The sequence below is a fragment of the Podarcis raffonei genome, chromosome 13 (assembly GCF_027172205.1).
Source record: "Podarcis raffonei isolate rPodRaf1 chromosome 13, rPodRaf1.pri, whole genome shotgun sequence".
NCBI classification, from domain to species: domain Eukaryota; kingdom Metazoa; phylum Chordata; class Lepidosauria; order Squamata; family Lacertidae; genus Podarcis; species Podarcis raffonei.
The window spans coordinates 53,536,741-53,555,754 of NC_070614.1; the positions used below are offsets into that span (position 1 = coordinate 53,536,741).

Consider the following 19,014-nt stretch of genomic DNA (forward strand, 5'->3'; position numbering starts at 1 on the left):
ATGAGTCCACCCAGTGTGTCTCATTGATTTGTTAATATATGTACCAGAGATATTTTTCAGCTAGAGGGCCACCCCACATTTCCTCCCCTCCTTAGGCAAAAGCAGGCAGGGCACCACCTGCAAATTTTACCTTTGTAAAGGAACTGGCAGGTGCAATTTGACCCCCGCAAGAGTGTCAGTTTTGGGACAGCAGCCAGGGAAAAGCACCCCAGGAAAGGCAGAGAGACTAGATGAAGGAACGTCTCAGAGGGCTGCACAAAAGCAGCCCATCTTGGCTTGTGTGTCGGACTAGGACCTGGGAGGTCCGGGTTCGAATTCTGCCCCTCAGCCAGGAAGCTCCCAGTGGATGACTGCCTGCCTCGTGTGATTGTTGTCTATATTTCTATGATTGTACGATCCTATCCAATTCTACGATTCTGAACGTCAGTCATGGGGCCCTCCTTCCCAGACAGCGCTCGTTCTAGAAACCACCAAATTTTGTCCTTCCGCAGGTAAGCTGTTAAGTTAGCCAGACTTCTCGTCCACCTAGCTTGGGGAACAGCCTCTGTCCCTCACACAAATATCCACTTGTAAGGAATGCCAGGAGCCCCTGGGCATGAGCAGGCTGAAGGCTAGGGCAGAACCCCTTCCAAACACGCCCCCCCACATCTCACCCCATTTCCCCTCTCTGTGTGCAGAGGCTGTAGACGTCGGACAAAACCGCACCACCAACTTTGGCAAGACTCGTCGCATTTTATTGAAGGCCTGAGCAGCAGGAGTCACCGGCTGAGGGGGCTCCGTTCTCCGTAAGCCGCCCCCCACCGGGCAGAGAGAGAAGAGAGACAGAGAAAACATGGCAGGCAGGACAGAAAGCAACCTTGGTATTTAGGCGTTGTTTTTTTCAAGAGTTGGGTTTTTTATTCTCTTTTTAAATACTGTACAGTGAAAAATAAATAGTCTCAACCGTCACAGATCAAATCCCCCCTTTTCCCCCACACACAAACACACAAACTCAAGGCAAGCCGCGCCAGGAGCGACGTCGCCACGTCCGCTTGCGCCCTAAAAGCCTGGCGTTTTCCTCTCTTTTTGCTGTTGTCTTCCACAGTGTTTTTAAGAATCAAAGGGGGGGAAATTAAGAAAAGGATTACTGGTCTGGGGTGGGCCTACAAAGCAGGTGCCTCGCGTCTCCTGTTTCTCCCTAGCAGAGCACCGCCTCGCCCGTCTCCTGGTTTGCAGAAGAGGGTCCTACCTCTCCGTGGCCAGAACCCCCCCTTTGGGGTGGGGAAAGGGGCGCACAGCCCAAAACAACCTCAGGACCCCTCTCTGTGCCCTGGGCGGGCCAGCCTTCCTGCTTCGCTCTCCCGGACGTGACCTCGCCTTTGATTTTTCACTAGTCAAAGAGGAAAGGGAACAAAAAAAAAAAACCACAAGAGCACTTTTGCGCCCTTGTGGTGTGTGTTGTGTGTGTGTCTGCATCGTCATCAGAAGGCACAGATTTCTCTTCCCCCTCTCCTTTCTCCAGTTTTGAAAAGCCAGTTATTTTTTTATTTTCTCTCTTCACATTTTTGTTTCTAAACAGAAAAAAACTCTTATAAGTCACCAAAAACAGATGCATGTTAAGTCATAGTAGTTTTTCCCCCTACGCTGTGTGCGCCTCTAAGAAAAGGGAGGGGGGTTACGAGCTCAGGTAGCGTCAGAGATTCCCCCCCCCCTTTGACATAACAAGAGGGCAGAAAAGAAAAGAGAGGGGTTTCGTTTTGAATTTTTCACTGCCCTGTCTGGCTGCCACTGCTGAAAGCTTAACCAGGATGTGTTAAGAGCTGTGGTAAAGAAGAGTATCCCATCTTTGGCAAGCTTTTAACGAGCGCTAGATCATCATTACCTTGGGATTCGGGTCAATTTGTTTCGTTTCGCTTTTTTTTTTTTTAAATAATGGTTTTGTTCTTAAACAAGAGACTGGTGTGGTGTTTATTTCGTTTTCTCTTTAAGATGTTGCAAGCAGGTGGAAAGTAGGGATCGCTTTCGTTTCAGAGGAGGGTTCGGCCGGCTGCGACTTGGGGCAGGGGCCCCGCACGCATGCGAGCTTAGGACACGCCGTTCACCAGGGCAGCCACCTCCTCGCTGGCGGCAGCATGCTCGCCGTTCTCCGTAGGGCCGTTGACAACCTTGCTGGTGGTCTCAACCTGGAGGAGAAGCCACAAAAAGCAAACCAGTGACCCCTTTGGCAGGCCCAGAAAACTTGAGAGAGAGGCATGGCTGCAGCCGGCCTAAATTGGTTTATCATTTCCAGCAAGAAATACAGTGGTACCTTGGGTTACAGACGCTTCAGGTTACATTCACTTCAGGTTACAGACTCCGCTAACCCAGGGCAGCTGTTTATCAGCTCCACCTGGTACGCAGGCTAAGACCCTACCAGAGTGGCGCATGCTCTGGTTATCTCCCGCTTGGACTACTGCAACGCGCTCTACGTGGGGCTACCTTTGAAGGTGAACCGGAAACTGCAATTAATCCAGAATGCGGCAGCTAGACTGGGGACTGGGAGCGGCCGCCGGGACCACATAACACTGGTTCTGAGAGATCTGCATTGGCTCCCAGTACGTTTCCGAGCACAATTCAAAGTGTTGGTGCTGACCTTTAAAGCCCTAAACGGCCTCGGTCCTGTATACCTGAAGGAGCGTCTCCACCCCCATCATTCTGCCCGGACACAGAGCTCCAGCGCAGAGGGCCTTCTCGGTAGTGGCACCCACCCTGTGGAACACCCTCCCTTCAGATGTGAAGGAAATAAGCAGCTATCCTATCTTTAGAAGACATCTGAAGGCGGCCCTGTTCATGGAAGTTTTTAATATTTAACGCTGTACTGTTTTTAACACTTGATTAGGAGCCGCCCAGAGTGGCTGGGGAGACTCAGCCAGATGGGCGGGGTATAAATAATAAATTATTATTATTATTATTATTATTATTATTATTATTATTATTAACTTTGCTTCAGGATGAGAACAGAAATCGTGCTCCGGCAGCAGTGGGAGGCCCCATTAGCTAAAGTGGTGCTTCAGGTTAAGAACAGTTTCAGGTTAAGAACGGACCTCCAGAACGAATTAAGTTCTTAACCTGAGGCACCACTGTAGTATCTTTATATTTCTTTCATGGTGACAATTTTTCTTCAGCTACGGTGTTTATTTCTTGGACGGAAAAAATGTTACTTGAACAGCTGCTGAAACCTTACTTTAAAATAAAATAAAAAAGCAAAACGACTTTTTTTTAAAACACGTTTAAAATAAACTTCCCCCAAAATGGTTGTTCTCTCACTTCTCAACCATCTTCTTCCACACTCTGTATAAAAAGGACATTATTGCACCTGATCAGAACTTCACAGAGGCGTCAAGATGGCGCAGCATCAATGTGCAAAATCCTGTTTCACCATCACAGGCTTCCCAGTCTGGGCTGAGGAGCAGGATCACAGCAGCCTGACGGCAGCTGCGGCAACAAGCCCAAATTGGTTTTTGTGGCTCCCCGCACCCCAAATATTACAAAGAAAAACCTCTTGCTGTTTTTCTCAGAAGCTGCCACGTTTTTGTTCCAGGTGCCCCAAATTGTAGAACACACACACACAGAGCCTTCTGGGGCACGAGGCACAAAGCTCTCCAAAACCCTGCCCCAAAAACGGCCTTTGCTCACCTTCTGCTTGGGTGCGTTGTCCTCCGACGACTTCTCTCGGCTCTCTTTGCGCGGTGGGTGCTGACGGCTCTGAGACTCTGCTCGGGAAATGTAATCGGCTACGGTGACTGTTGGCGATGGGGAGGGAGGGGGGAAAAAGAAACAAGGTCACGCACGGAAAAGCCCAAGCAGGTGATGGCGCAGAACCTTCCCCAAAGGAAGAGAGGAAGGCCGAATGGCGATACCTTGCTGGCGGTCCCGGCTGATGGAGCCGTCCACACGGTTGCCGCGGTTGCGTCGGCGCCTGCTTCGGTTCCGTCTCTGCGGTTTAGACTCTTCCTCTGGCGGAGAGAAAAGGCAGGGCATACTCAGGAGGGATAGGAAGGCTGTCTGTCAACCTGAGTGACTCCTCTATGGCCGGCCTTCCAAACCCCTCCCCACGCAGCCTGTCAATGGGCTCTCACTGAGCTGCGCTCCCTATCACAACCCCCAGGTCTGTCATTCCTGAACTGCAGGGGTTGGACTAGATGGGAGCGCCTTCCATCTCCACAGTTCTGCTATATTACAAGTGGTACCTCGGGTTAAGAATTTAATCCGTTCCGGAGGTCCGTTCTTAACCTGAAACTGTTCTGAACCTGAAGCACCACTTTAGCTAATGGGGCCTCCTGCTGCCGCCACCGGAGCACGATTTCTGTTCTCATCCTGAAGCAAAGTTCTTAACCCGAGGTACTATTTCTGGGTTAGCAGAGTCTGTAACCTGAAGCGTCTGTAACCCGAGGTACCACGCTTCAGGTTACAGACTCCGCTAACCCAGAAAGAGTACTTTGGGTTAAGAACTTTGCTTCAGGATGAGAACAGAAATTGCGAGGCGGCAGCGGGAGACCCCATAAGCTAAAGTGGTGCTTCAGGTTAAAAACAGTTTCAGGTTAATAGACCTCCAGAACGAATTAAGTTCTTAACCCGAGGTTCCACTGTATTCTCTTTTTCTTTTAAATGATATTTATTAAAGTTTCAAACAAAATTACAATAATACAAAAAAAAAAAACACAAAAAAGAGGAAATAAAATACAAAAAACAGAAAAAATAGAATAACAATTAAAAACCAATCAGTCTTTCCATATCTTGTCTTTCGTTCACTTGTTTCCCGGACCTCCTCACACCTCCCTTTTTTGCATCCCAGATCAGTTAATTAATCAGTTAATTCAGCAAATCCTTTCCCTTTTTGTTCTTATCTTAATCCTTAATCTTAGTATATTATTACTTCAAGTTCCCATCTATTAACAATCCATTTTTACATAGACCTTAATAACATTGCTGCTAAAACCACTTAACTTCATTCCAACATCATTCTAACATTCATTAATTTTACAATATTTCTGTAAATAGTCTTTAAATTTCTTCCAATCTTCTTCCACCGACTCTTCTCCCTGGTCTCGGATTCTGCCTGTCATCTCCGCCAGTTCCATATAGTCCATCACCTTCATCTGCCATTCTTCCAGTGTGGGTAAATCTTGTGTCTTCCAGTACTTTGCAATAAGTATTCTTGCTGCTGTTGTTGCATACATAAAGAAAGTTCTATCCTTCTTTGGCACCAATTGGCTGACAATGCCCAGGAGAAAGGCCTCTGGTTTCTTCAGGAAGGTATATTTAAATACCTTTTTCATTTCATTATATATCATCTCCCAGAAAGCCTTTATCCTTGGGCACGTCCACCAAAGGTGAAAGAATGTACCTTCAGTTTCTTTACATTTCCAACACTTATTATCGGGCAAGTGATAGATTTTTGCAAGCTTGACTGGTGTCATGTACCACCTGTATATCATTTTCATAATATTCTCTCTTAAGGCATTACATGCCGTAAACTTCATACCTGTGGTACCTGTGTATTCTCTTTCCTGGGTAGTCACAGTCAGCTCAGATCCCATCAGCTTACATTAATATTAATGAAATATTATTTCGTTCATAATAAAAATAACTCTCCCTTTGCCCTAAGGTCCCTGGGTGCATTACAGCATCAAACTACAGACAATATTAAAAACAGTTTACAAAAACTTATGATCACAAAAACAAGGTGGGTCTTAAAAATATACCCCTCAAGTGTCAAAGGTCAGGATAAAGAGGTGCGTTAAGGATTTATGGCCCCTTTTGTCTCATTGACAATGGCACTCAACTGGCCAAACGTGAGCAGAATCAGACCCTCAGTTCCAGCCACCACAGGTGCAACTTTAAAAGCAAAGTAGGCACAGCACTGGATTTATTTATTCACAAAGATATTTCTATATCGCTCTGTTGTAAAAATCTGTATATAGCCATATTGCAGCCATACTTCAAAACAGGAATAGGAAGGTTTTCAGCAGGCATTTAAAAGCGGGCGGGGAAGGCAGGTAGGGGCGACCAGAACCATGTTAGACTGACCCCCTCCACCAGGAAAAAGACCCATGAGCCCCATCTTCCACATCTCCTAGCTCTTCTTGATCCCCAAAACCTACAGCTGGGAATGGGCCTGCCCCACCCTCCACTCACCCAGGCCGTTCTCGTTGACAGACATGTTGTCCGACTCCAGGCCTCCGTCCATCATGGTGGCGTCTTCGTCAGTGCGGCGCCGGCGGGACCGACGTCGGCGGTTGCTGACAGGCTGCGACTCGCTGGCGTCCGTGTCCGCGGTCTGGTCGGTTTCGGTGTTGTCCAGCAGGCTGTAAGGGTTGCTGTCGGGGTCTTTCAATACTGCAGAGGGAAGAGGTCGCCTGTCAACTGTTTTTGCTGTGCAAAGTGGTGGGGAAGTCAAAACTTGATGCCCGCCCCCTCAGCCCGCCGTCCCAAGGCTGGAGAAGCGAGGCACCAGGCTTAGTGGAAGAGGTGCAAGGCTCTGAAGAAGGGTCCTAGACATAGCTGTCAAGCGTCCCTTATTTGGAGGGACAGTCCCTTATCCCAGCGCCGTGTCCCGCTGCTGTCCCTTATTGATCGATGTTCCTTAAATTTCCCGGGTTTCAAAGGAAGCAGCTCCTCTCCCTCCCTCCCTGCCGGCCAACTGTGTTGCTTGGCTGCCCGGTCTGCCCCCCTCTGGCCTCCTCTCACCAGCCTCGGCCCCCAGGAACCCCTCCCTGCCGGGACTGGCGGGAGCCTCGGGCCCTTCCTTCGCCATCCTCCTCGCGGCCGCCGAACTGAGCATCTCTGCCTGGGGCCTCCCCTCTGCCCATCGCCGCTGCCGCTAGGCCGTACTGCGGCTGTTCCATCGAAGGACCCAAATGAGATGGGCAGCCTGGCATGGCCTATGAATTGCTGAGGAGCCTTGAGAGGAGAGCGAGGGCAACCACAGAGAAAGCAGTTCAGAGAGAGGAGGAAGAGGCGGAGGCGGAGGCGCAGGCAGGTGTTCCAAGGGCCACAAGGGAAGGACCGCAAACGCTTCTCCCATAGATTTGTAGTGGTAGACTAGCATAGATGGTCTGATCCGCGGGTTTACTTTGGGCGCTATTTCCCCCCCCCTTCCTCCCGCCCCACCTGAAGGAATTGAGAGCTGCAGATGGAGTACGAGAGAAAAGATACAGAACTGCAGCAGCATCTTCGTAGCTTGGACTTCGTTTTGCGCAAAAAGTGGTTGCTGCTTGTAGTTATTTCATTGCAGTGTTTCATCGGCTGGTGTCTTGAGCAGCAACCTCTGGAAACAAAGGGCTAAAAACCGGCGCTGCTGGTCCCTTATTTTCAAGGCTGCTGGTCCCTTATTTTCAAATCTGTCAGTTGACAGCTATGGTCCTAGAGGCCTCCCAGCTCCTTCCCAAAGCTGGGGAAATGCGAAATAGGCTTTGGGTCGGAGGCTGGAGGACTCTAGGACCCTGTCAGAGGGTCCTCTCGCTGCCTTCCCAAAGCTTTGCTCACCTGGTTTTGTGGGGGGCAGTGTTAGGGTGTCAAATGTTCCAAAAAAAGGCCTCGAAGGCTACCATATATTAGACCACCCTGTCCTAGGCCTTTGTATAGGAAATCCAGAGCTCAACAGCCACTGAGGTGTCTTTAGGCTGTTCACCCACCAAGTCACAGCAACGCTCGAATCCAGCTGGCCACCCAGCCCATGAACATCCTGCTCAGGGTTTGGGACACAAGAGTGACGGAGCGCCCCCCTGCTTTCTGGCTGCGGGGAACCCAAAAAGGCTTCCGCTTCTTTCGTACCTGAACTGATGGAGGAGCTGCTGTACTTGCTGCCGCCTCCTCCACTGCTGCTACTTCCGCGAGGCGCCGGAGCGGGGCCCCGCCCCCGCCCCACCCCTGGCCGTCTGCGGTTGTCCTCCGGGCGATGGTCACGGTCGCTGAGCGGCGGGCACTCGTAGTCCTCTCTCTTTTCAGACTCCGTTTCCGAAGCGTTGGACACGTCCGAGTTGGTAGCTAGGGAGACGAGGCGAGGAAAGAGGGGGCTCAAGTGAGAACTTAAGTGGCGGGGCTTAGAGCAGGGGCTCCGGCAAGCTGCTCTCAGCAGACACCCCACCCCTTTTTGAGTCTGGATGCTGCAGGTGAACCTGTGCAGCAGGGGGAAAGACTGCTGGCGGCCTAAATCAGTTTATCATTTCCAGCAAGAAATACAGTGGTACCTCAGGTTACAGACGCTTCAGGAGACTGCTTGCCTCCAGGCAGGAAGTCGCACTCACTGTTTCATTTAGCAAAACCTCTAACTCAGGCTTTCTCAACCTGTGGGTCCCCAGATGTTGTTGAACTACAACTCCCATCACCCCTAGCTAGCAAGGCCAGAGCTCAGGGATGATGGGAGTTGTAGTCCAACAACATCTGGGGACCCACACGTTGAGAAAGGCTGCTCTAACTGCTTTACAAGACTCTAAAAGTATTAAATGTCGAAATATCCTAAATACCGTAAAATTTCCACAAATGGAGATCAGCATGCAGCAAATTTGCCACAGCAAGCAGGATAAATGCTCCTAATCTTCAACATAGGCAAATGAGTTTTTAAAAGTAAAGGTAAAGGACCCCTGACAGTTAAGTTCAGTCGCAGACGACTGTGGGGTTGCGGCGCTCATCTCGCTTTACTGGCCAAGGGAGCCGGCGTCCAGCTTCCGGGTCATGTGGCCAGCATGACTAAGCCGCTTCTGGCGAAACCAGAGCAGCGCACAGAAACGCCGTTTACCTTCCCGCCAGAGTGGTACCTATTTATCTACTTGCACTTTGGATGTGCTTTCGAACTGCTAGGTTGGCAGGAGCAGGGACCGAGCAACAGGAGCTCACCCCGTCAAGGGGATTCGAACCGCCGACCTTCCGATCGGCCACCCTAGGCTCTGTGGTTTAGTCCACAGCGCCACCTGCGTCCCAAATGAGTTTTTAAAAGATGCTTAAAATGTCCAACAGGTGGAGCTTCCTGAATCTCTTACGGTTGCGAAGGTGTCCCATAATCGAATGGTTGTAACCATAAGCTCGCTTCCATCAAGTTTTCAGGTGTCAAGCACACTAGCTGAGGCAATGCTTGCACAACCACGTTTCACACAGAGCAATGAACTTGGTTGTCCACAGAACCTCCCCACCCCAGGTAGAAGATATTCATTCCCAATCCAGAAAGGGGCACCACTAAACACACTCACAGGTAGTTCGCTATCCTGATCCAACAGCCATCACCGGGCACAAGAGCTTCTTCCCAAACTGCTAACGTTCTGCCCTCCAGTTGTTCTGGAGCAAGGAGAGTGGACCTGTTCCCACTTGTCTTTCCTGCTTCCAATGCTAAACAGCTGATTTGGAGGGATGCTATACAACTGATTTGAGGATAAACGGCTGATTTGGTGGGATGCGAAACTGATTTGATGTTAAACGGGTGATTTGGTGGGGTGTTAAATGGCTGATTTGGTGGAATGCTAAACAACTGATTTGATGTTAAACGGCTGATTTGGAGGGATGTTAAATGGCTGATTTGGAGGGATGTTAAATGGCTGATTTGGTGGGATGCTAAACAACTGATTTGATGTTAAATGGCTGATTTGGAGGGATGTTAAATGGCTGATTTGGTGGGATGCTAAACAACTGATTTGATGTTAAATGGCTGATTTGGAGGGATGTTAAATGGCTGATTTGGTGGAATGCTAAACAACTAATTTGATGTTAAACGGCTGATTTGGAGGGATGTTAAACGGCTGATTTGATGTTAAATGGCTGATTTGGTGGGATGCGAAACAACTGATTTAAGTTAAACGGCTGATTTGGTGGAATGCTAAACAACTAATTTGATGTTAAACAGCTGATTTGGAGGGATGCTAAACAACTGATTTGATGTTAAACAGCTGATTTGGAGGGATGCTAAACAACTGATTTGATGTTAAACAGCTGATTTAGAGGGATGCTAAACAACTGATTTGATGTTAAACGGCTGATTTGGTGGGCTGTTATCAATGTGATACAAAGAGCTCTTCCATTTGTGCAATCCCCAGATATTCTGGGCGCAGTCCTTTGCCACCAGGAATACAGCAGGCCTCACCCAACTCACCATAGCCAGAGTTGGGGCCCCTGCGCCCACGGCCGCCGCGCCCACCGTAGCTGCCCCCGTAGGTCCGCGTGCCGTGCAGGGAGGAGGAAGTGCTCTCGTCCGTGGTGTAGCCGCCCCGCTCCTTATCCGACCGGTTGGAGAGGGGGCGGAAGCCCAGGCCGATCTGGCGCAGCTGCTCATCGATCTGCAGCCGCTCCAGGCGCAGCTGCTCCACCTCCTAGCAGGGGGAAGGGGAAAGGGTTGAGAACAAGGCCCCAGGCCGCCACCCCACCCCCCAGTCGGTGAGGAGCCAAGGGCCTCGCAGAGAAGGAGGGAAGAGTGTCTGTCTGCTTCAAGAGTGCCGTGGAATTTACACCGGCCGTCTCTCAGCAGCGCTTGAAAAAAGCTGGGGGAAAGTCGGGCAGGAAGGACACAAATGGTATGGACTCTTCCAGGGCCCCCAAGCGCCTTCCCCAAAAGAACTGCACAAAAGCATTCAGGGGGCACCCCAGCTACACCTTCTGGACTTCACTCATTTTATTTGTATGCCGCTTTCTATGCCCCCCCCAAACCACACACTCAAAGAAAACAGGACTGCAATTCAAAACCAAACAGTGCAAAATGAAATTTTATAACCATAGTAAGTATAGTAAAGGTAAAGGGACCCCTGACCGTTAGGTCCAGTCGTGGCCGACTCTGGGGTTGTGGCGCTCATCTCGTTTTACTGGCCGAGGGAGCCGGCATACAGCTTCCAGGTCATGTGGCCAGCAGGACTAAGCCGCTTCTGGCGAACCAGAGCAGCACACAGAAACGCCGTTTACCTTCCTATTTATCTACTTGCACTTTTTGACATGCTTTCGAACTGCTAGGTTGGCAGGAGCAGGGACCGAGCAACGGGAGCTCACCCCGTCACAGGGATTCGAACCGCCAACCTTCTGATCGGCAAGTCCTAGACTCTGTGGTTTAACCCACAGCGCCACCCACGTCCCCAGTAAGTATAGTAACATACCCCAAAAAACCAACCCCCAAAATTCAGTGCTGTAAGCAATATCCAGCACCCAACAGCAAAAATAAAAAAGGAGATTGACAGTTTCCCCTTGGTCCTGGAAAGACCTGTCCTGTGATCTTGCTCAGAGATCTGCAGCAGATTCCAAGGGGAAGGAGGAGGGGTAGCTAGAAAGCTGGCCTCCCATGATGCTGATCTTTAAACATCAACGTGTCAGCACCTGGGGGGGGGGGAGAGGCAGAGGTCCACAGAACCGGGCGGCAGTTCCAACATTCTGCACCTGTGTCCCGAAATGGAGGGGTCTGGCGAAGATGGCTCTGGCCCCAGGGCGATGGAAGCAGGTTTGCCCCGTGGCCCCATCCTCCCTCGCCACAGCCCAGGAGAACCACACCAGCGGCCTTACCTGAAGGTAGGAAAGATGGTACTCCAGCAGCGCCTGCGCATTGCTGATGTTCTCCCGCGTTCCCACAAAGATGAAAGGGACCATCCCCTGGGGAAAGGAGACAGGGAGGTTGGCAAAGAGCAGGCACCTTTTACCCAGGCAGAAGACAGAGAGGTTACCAGGGCTGCCAGCTTTAAAGCCAATTAGTCAACGTTCCCCGCAGAGGCATCCCAGTTAAACCAAAGGGATGACGTTTTGTGCTCTGGGAAAGCAGAGTTTCGACCAGAGCGGGACAGAGGGCAGGCCCGTGTGAGTTTTCGAGAGGGAAAGATTATCGGGATCCAAGAAAGAAAGCAAGAAAGAGTCAGAGACATACATTTGGTTCTTGTCCAATGTCTGTGTCTTGGACAGCTTTAGCCAGGGGACAAACTGGACCAGCCAGCAAGGACTGAAAGCAGACAAACGCAGATGTGATGATTTGATGGGGCGTGGCACGTGGGCAAACGTGGGACACTGTGGCTTTGAGAAGAGACGGAAACCTGGGGCTTGGGAACTGGGGCAGGGGACCCACACAGGAAGAAGCTGCTGCCGTGGCTTCTCCGCTCTGCAGCCCAATTTACCTCCTCCCTGGGGTTCTTCTTGTCATTGTCGCCTTCCACCCGAACTCGGACCACGCCGGATTTGTCCACGATCTCCTGGATGACTTTGCCGTTCTTGCCTATCACTTTCCCTGCAGGGGGCAAATGAAGACGGGGAGTTGAAGGGCGTGCGCAAATCAAGCACACACAGGCTGATAGCACGATGCTCTGCCGCCTTAACTCTATGTCCCTAGCGCCAAGTCACTTGCAAATTGGCACCATAGTGCCTTGGAGGGGGACAGGTCAATGGATGAGGAAACCCACTAGTAAACAACACCTCCATACAAAAAAGAACCCCTTTTTGCACACACACCCTTGTACATTTGCACTCGTTGCCAATGACAGGGAAGGAAAATCATTGATGGCCTTCCCTTCTTTGTTTGAGGAAAATCTATGCAACAGATCTTTGCTTGAGAAACAGCTCTGCCAACCAGATTTCCAAGTGCCTTGGTCTGAACCTTCCCCTGCATGTCTTGTGCAACTAAATCCCGGGTTTTCTGAAGCAGAATTGCTGCAACTCAACTCCCAAGCAAACTCAAAGCTAGCACTGGCTTCCAAATCTGGTTTCACAAACATAGGTTTTTGTGAAGGGAGAGAAAGAATGGGAGGCTCCATCAGGTTTCGTCCTGGAGCTAGAAAACCGCCTCACTCACCGACTAGGTTCCGAGGGACTTGAACAGAGTCTTCGGAGAATTCGAGGAAGCTCCTGGCCTGCTTGCAGGCTTCCGGGGTCTGCGGAGGAGCAAAAGGGAACAGCATGCTAAGCAGCTCAATACACTATGCAGGTGGCTTGCGAGGTTTTAGGCCACCAAGGCTGCTCAGGCCTGACATACTGTTTGCAGATCCTCCCACTGCACAGCCACACGCCGGGCCTTTCTCCCTCCAGGCCAAAAGACCCCAAAGTTCGTTCCTCCTCAGTTAAAGCCGCCTTGCTTACCAAGCCCCACAACCAGAGTTTCCGGCCCCCCTCACAGGATTCATTTATCAGGTGGGTCTTTGTTCCTTTTCTCTACACACCAGCACCAAGCAAAACGAAAGCAGCCCGGCCCACCCCCTCTTCTCCCAGAAGTCTAGAAGCAGCCCCGGCCCCTACCTCCCCGTAGATGCGAAAGGTGCAGGTCTCTTCGTCCAGCTCAATGGCAGTGACGCCCTGCACTTTCCGGGCCTGCTGGATGTTGGCCCCGTGGGTTCCGATGGCCAGCCCCATCAAGTCCTCCCGCACCGTGAACTCCTCCTGGAATGCCGACGCCAGCTGCTTACTCGTCTGGGGGGAGAGGCAGAGGCATGATGGGAAACAGGTCTCAGAAGTCGCGTGAGCCCCACCTCTCTATTCAAGCCTGGGCCCTCACCACCCCACAAAAGGCCCAACATTCAGGCCAGGCAGCCACACTTGGGGACAGAGCAGGTCTTATTAGACTGGATCAACTAAGGCTGGCACATGGGTCCTGAATGGGGCAGCTGTGCCCCTGAAGGACCAGGTGCGCAGCCTGGGAGTTATTTTGGACTCACAGCTGTCAATGGAGGCGCAGGTCAAATCTGTGTCCAGGGCAGCTGTCTACCAGTTCCACCTGGTACGCAGGATGAGACCCTCCCTGCCCGCAGACTGGCCAGAGTGGTGCATGCTCTAGTTATCTCCCGCTTGGACTACTGCCATGCGCTCTACGTGGGGCTACCTTGGAAGGTGACCCAGAAACTGCAATTAATCCAGAATGCGGCAGCCAGACTGGTGACTGGGGGCGGCCGCCGAGACCACATAACACCGGTCCTGAAAGACCCACATTGGCTCCCAAGATGTTTCCGAGCACAATTAAAAGTGTTGGTGCTGACCTTAAAAGCTCTAAATGGCCTTGGTCCTGTATACCCGAAGGAGCATCTCCACCCCCATCTTTCAGCCGGACACTGAGGTCCAGCTCTGAAGGCCTTCTGGCAGTTTCCTCCCTGTGAGAAGCAAAGCTACAGGGAACCAGGCAGAGGGCCTTCTCGGTGGTGGCGCCCACCCTGTGGAACGCCCTCCCTTCAGATGTGAAGGAAATAAGCAGCTATCTTCTCTTTAAAAGACATCTGAAGGCAGCCCTGGTTAGGGAAGTTTATAATATTTAATGCTGTATTGTTTTTAACACTCGACTGAGAGCCGCCCAGAGTGGCTGGGGAAACTCAGCCAGATGGGCGGGGTATAAATAATATATTATTATTATATTATGTCAAGCTTGTGACTTTCACAGAACGCTGCGCCCACAGCTGGAGGCAGAAGCGTGCTTTCCAAATACCAGCTGCTGGAAACCGCAGGAGGGGAGAGCGGCTCTTTTGGCTGGGGTCCTGCTTGCAGGTTTCCCATAAGAGGTACCTGGCTGGCCAACTGGGAGAACCAGATGGGCCCCTGGCCATCTTCTGGCAGGGAGTTCTCCCAAACTGAAACACTGCATTCTCCAGCACTGCTTCGCTTTTTAGAAAGGCACCCTTCTGCCTCCCCGCTTGGCACTCCTGTCCTTCGGGCCCAGGATGGCAGCTACTGTCAGCTAGTCCTGAGCCAGAGACGTTCCCCACTCCTGCACTCAGGGGGCGCTGTGGCGCTTGGAGGGTCCCCCCCCCCCTCTCTCTCTCTCTCACCTCCAAGTGTTTGTTGGCCTCCTCATTCCGGGACATGAGCATCAGCTTAGTCCGGATGCTGCGCAAGTGCATGTCGCCCAGCAGAGACGCCCTCTTGACGGTGGACTCGTTTGTGGACTGCAAGGAGAGAGAGAGAGCGAAACGTTAAGTTAGGCCGCCGTGTGCTGGCAAACCAATAACACAGGTGAGCCTATGACACAGAATTGCCCCACCAGGTTTTAATGTGTTCAGTCTAACAAGAATTCAAGCTGTCAGTTATCCTTTTCAACTCTGGCTGGAACGCTCTGCCTCATGAGACCAGGGTCCTGCAGGATCTGATTTCTTTCCGCAGGGCCTGTAAGACAGAGTTGTTCCGCCTGGCCTTTGGCTTGGAGCCAATTTGATTCCCTCTTCCTCTTTCTTCTTTCTTTTCCTTTCTCCTCCTGCGATGAAGCTACATTTTAATATTTTAATGTTTCAATATTTTAATGTTGTTTTTAAGTTGTATTCATTCCGCTTGTTTTTATTATTGCTTGTTAGCCGCTCTGAGCCCGGCCTTGGCTGGGGAGGGCGGGGTATAAATAAAAATTAATAATAATAATAATAATTATCATCCACCCAGTTAAAATTAAAGGAAATTTAACACAGAAACCACAGGTCCTGGAGAGGATCATTTCCTCTGAAGTGAGAGAACTCCCCCACCCCACCCCACCCCACCCTGAGAAGACGCCCTTTATCATGTCCCAAGTGCAAAACGAGAAATCCTTCACAGGTCTGGACGAGAAATATGCAAGAGCTGCACCAAGCAGATGTAGAAGTTGCAGTTGCGCATTTAGTGGTCATCTGCAGTTCCTGCCACTAGAGGGAAGTGAAGAGCCACACTGGTTCCGGCTCTGAGTACAAGTCCCAGGCATTTTCCTCCCAACTTGGTTCAGCTAAGCAGGCAGATGCCACCCCCGGAACAGAGGAGGAAGACCCTTACGAGGATGACGAGCTCACTGCTAGTGGAACTGAGGAAGATGCAGTTCGCGCTCACGGCTTTCTTGAACTCCTTGTGCACGTTCTCGTTTGAGCAGCTGCGAAGAGGAAACAGAGGAACGGTAAGAAGCTTCGGAAAAGTGTGGACGCCAACCTGAGCTGCTAAAAGTTCAGGCTTCCACGTGCGGTGGACCTGTGAATCTGTACATGGAGACAGGTTTTACAAGAGATCTCTGAGATTGCAGGCAGCCCAGGGAGTCTCAATGCCAGGCTACGTTTACGATCAACGTTTGAGGAGGACAGTGCAGAGCTAGTTTGTAAAACTCTTACTATATATTTGTGGGCTGGAGGATGGAGAAATGCCCTTCACATTTGGTTTAAGAAGGCCTTAAAGGTAAAGGTAAAGGGACCCCTGACCGTTAGGTCCAGTCGTGGCAGACTCTGGGGTTGCGGCGCTCATCTCGTACAGCTTCCGGGTCATGTGGCCAGCAGGACTAAGCTGCTTCTGGTGAACCAGAGCAGCGCACGGAAACACCGTTTACTTTCCCGCTGGAGCGGTGCATATTGATCTACTTGCACTTTGATATGCTTTCGAACTGCTAGGTTGGCAGGAGCAGGGACCGAGCAACAGGAGCTCACCCTGTCATGGGGATTCGAACCATTGACCTTCTGATCAGCAAGCCCTAGGCTCTGTGGTTTAACCCACAGCGCCTTACATATTGCTTATTCAGAAAAGTTGACTCATTCAACAGCGCACCTCCTGAAACCTACTTCCCTTCTGTTAAGAAGCTCTTAGGCTTCTTTCCCTTCAGATGGAGCAAATGTCTGTACAGTGCAAGCAAAATCAATCCCAGGCAGACGTGGGCTGATAAGAGATTTGAATTGGAAAGAATGTGGATTTGGCAGACAAGCTCCCCCTCTCCCACACAATTGTTGTTGTTAATACCCCACCCATATGGCTGGGTATCCCCAGCCACTCTGGCGGATTACAGAATATATAACATAATAAAGCACCAAACATTAAAAACTTTCCTAAACAGGGCTGCCTTCAGATGTCTCCTAAAAGTTGTGCAGTTCTTTATCTCCTTGGCACCTGAAGGTAAGGCGTTCCACAGGGCGGATGCCACTACCGAGAAGGCCCTCTGCCTGGTTCCCTGTAACTTTGCTTCTCGCAATGAGGGAACCAGCAGAAGGCCCTCCCTCGGAGCTGGACCTCAGTGTCTGGGCAGAACGATGGAGGTGGAAACGCTCCTTCAGGTATACTGGACCGAGGCCGTTTAGGGCTTTAAAGGTCAGCACCAGCAATTTGAATTGTGTTTATGTTAACACTCACGCCTCCTTGAGATCCTCTGGTACCGCAATGGTGACTTTGAAAAAGCTGCACTTGGTGGCCACTTTGCTGGGGTTGACAGGCCGCAGCCGCTCCAACGTGACGATTTCATTGTAGATGGCATCACAAGCGGCGTATTCTATGACGTAGAACTGCAAGAGGAGGACGAGATCAGAGGGAGCCACAAAGAAGGGCCCAAAAGAACTGCAGTTATGTTCTGCCTTTAGAGTTGTTAAGCCTAAGTAAACTCAAACAGGAGGGGAAAAGTGAATTCTAACTGCACACTGTGCCTCTGGGAAGAAAAAAACCCTGGAAAACTCTTCCACGGGGTTAGGGTCACAGTCCCCCCCCCCAACTGCACGTTCCCCTCCCCCCTCTGGATGTAACAGTCTTCCTTGGAAATGCAGAAGGAGTTATGTTCACACTAAGAAACCCACTGAACACTGCTGCTTGAGAGAAGTGGAAACTTTCACGCCTGCAAATTCAGGCTGGCTTACGACCCTGGAAATTTACTTGCTTTCATTATTTTTATTTACTTGAAAAAAATTATACTCTACCTGTTCCCACTGAGTGAACTTAAGGCAGATTACGACAACCTCATAACAACACGTCACAGAAGCATCATAAGAACATCTGCATTGCAGCACCGTCACTATTCCGCATTGTGGCCCATGGCGCCCAGATGCTCTGGGAGCCAATCTGTGAGCATTTGCTGTGCACATGGAGAGCTCCTACCACGTGCCGGGGAGGCGGAAGGGGCTCAGCTCATTAAATGTGTTAATGGTGAGAGGGACGGGCTGAACTGCCCCCTCACTGAATGCCCGGGAATATTTCAAGGGGGGTGTATTTTGTTCAATACTTACGTCTCCTTTCATCATTCGAACCCTGGCCAGCCACCAGCCACACGGCTCATGCTCATTGGCTCGGGAATAAACCTAAGAGGACAGGGAAATTCAAGTTAGGGGGCCACCCTCCACTCACAGCAGCTGCCTACTCACCCCGCTGCTCCACCCCCCACCCCCAGAAGGGTGCAGAAAGCCTCTTGGCAGCCTTCACTCACCTCCACCTCATCCCCTTCCAAAATCTCCTTGCTGTAGTCTGCAGGTGGGGGCAGCCGCACGTCGCCGAAGGGGATTTGCCTTTCGGGCTGCCAGCTGCGAAGAGACAGAGTGTTATTCCAGGTAACAGTAAGGGGAGACTAGCTACCCATCAACACACAATGTTTCTTCACAAGCTCTGGGAGGTGCTTGGGGCTAAACAATGCCAAGAGCCGAATTTTGCGCAGGCGAAAGCGGCAGGGACGTTAAGTCAACACTGGCACTCCCACCAATTCGGAATGGCTGCTTCGTAGAAGCACACTCCAAATATCCACCTCCATTCCTAACAAGCTATTCTCTTCTCTAATGACTCAGCAGCATGTATCGGACAACAGCAGCCGGCCTGAACTCCTTCCCCACCCTGCTACTAGCAACATGCTTTTCCAACAACAATTGCACCTGCCAGAAAAAAATCCAGACCCCTGGCTGCACACGCACCTAGGAAATCAAATGTATCACCTTGTGGCTTTAACTCCACACACCCCCTTCCACCAGAGCTATGGAACGCTGGCTCTTAAATATTCAACGCTGGCTCCTAGGAACCACAACTATTTGGCGACGCCGCTGGTTAGACATAAAGGCCACAGTACCATTACCTGATGGGGGTCAAAATAGTTTAGAGGCAAGGAAGCCTGCTAAGAGCATGCAAACGTTCTTGGGGAGGGGAACAGAGGCAAGATGAAAGAAATGAGGGGAGGAGAATGCAAAGACATATCCCCCACTCAGGAAAAACCACAAGGAGGGCTGGAGAATGGGGCTGACAAAGAGACACTCTGTGGGTATTTATAGCCCGCCCTGCCTCTCGCAGGGAGATCGTGCTGCGGCTGTGTTCCGGCCCTGTCAGAGCACAATCCTGGGAACTGGCCGTGGTGCTGCAAGGCTGCCTCGTTAACTGCAGCGGAATTAGGCAGCATTTGCA

At 50.9% G+C, this 19,014-nt stretch overlaps 1 protein-coding gene across 2 annotated transcripts in view; it reads right to left on the reverse strand.

Moving 5' to 3' along the window:
• Positions 1 to 712: 712 nt before the first annotated feature.
• The window catches only part of FXR2 (FMR1 autosomal homolog 2), a 32,840-nt gene continuing 14,538 nt past the window's right edge, over positions 713 to 19,014 (reverse strand). The window contains exons 3-18 of one of the 2 annotated variants that reach the window (XM_053362216.1): positions 18,059 to 18,152; positions 17,862 to 17,933; positions 17,002 to 17,150; positions 15,673 to 15,766; positions 14,712 to 14,828; positions 13,198 to 13,368; positions 12,758 to 12,836; positions 12,087 to 12,196; positions 11,843 to 11,914; positions 11,488 to 11,574; positions 10,100 to 10,316; positions 7,795 to 8,007; positions 6,157 to 6,357; positions 3,879 to 3,974; positions 3,655 to 3,761; positions 713 to 2,162 (exon numbers count right to left, since the gene is read on the reverse strand). In XM_053362216.1, the coding sequence (XP_053218191.1) occupies positions 2,064 to 2,162; positions 3,655 to 3,761; positions 3,879 to 3,974; positions 6,157 to 6,357; positions 7,795 to 8,007; positions 10,100 to 10,316; positions 11,488 to 11,574; positions 11,843 to 11,914; positions 12,087 to 12,196; positions 12,758 to 12,836; positions 13,198 to 13,368; positions 14,712 to 14,828; positions 15,673 to 15,766; positions 17,002 to 17,150; positions 17,862 to 17,933; positions 18,059 to 18,152 (1,978 nt within the window). In that variant the 3' untranslated portion in view covers positions 713 to 2,063. The remainder of the gene's footprint in view (positions 2,163 to 3,654; positions 3,762 to 3,878; positions 3,975 to 6,156; positions 6,358 to 7,794; positions 8,008 to 10,099; positions 10,317 to 11,487; positions 11,575 to 11,842; positions 11,915 to 12,086; positions 12,197 to 12,757; positions 12,837 to 13,197; positions 13,369 to 14,711; positions 14,829 to 15,672; positions 15,767 to 17,001; positions 17,151 to 17,861; positions 17,934 to 18,058; positions 18,153 to 19,014) is intronic. The other variant, XM_053362215.1, reaches the window with a different exon arrangement.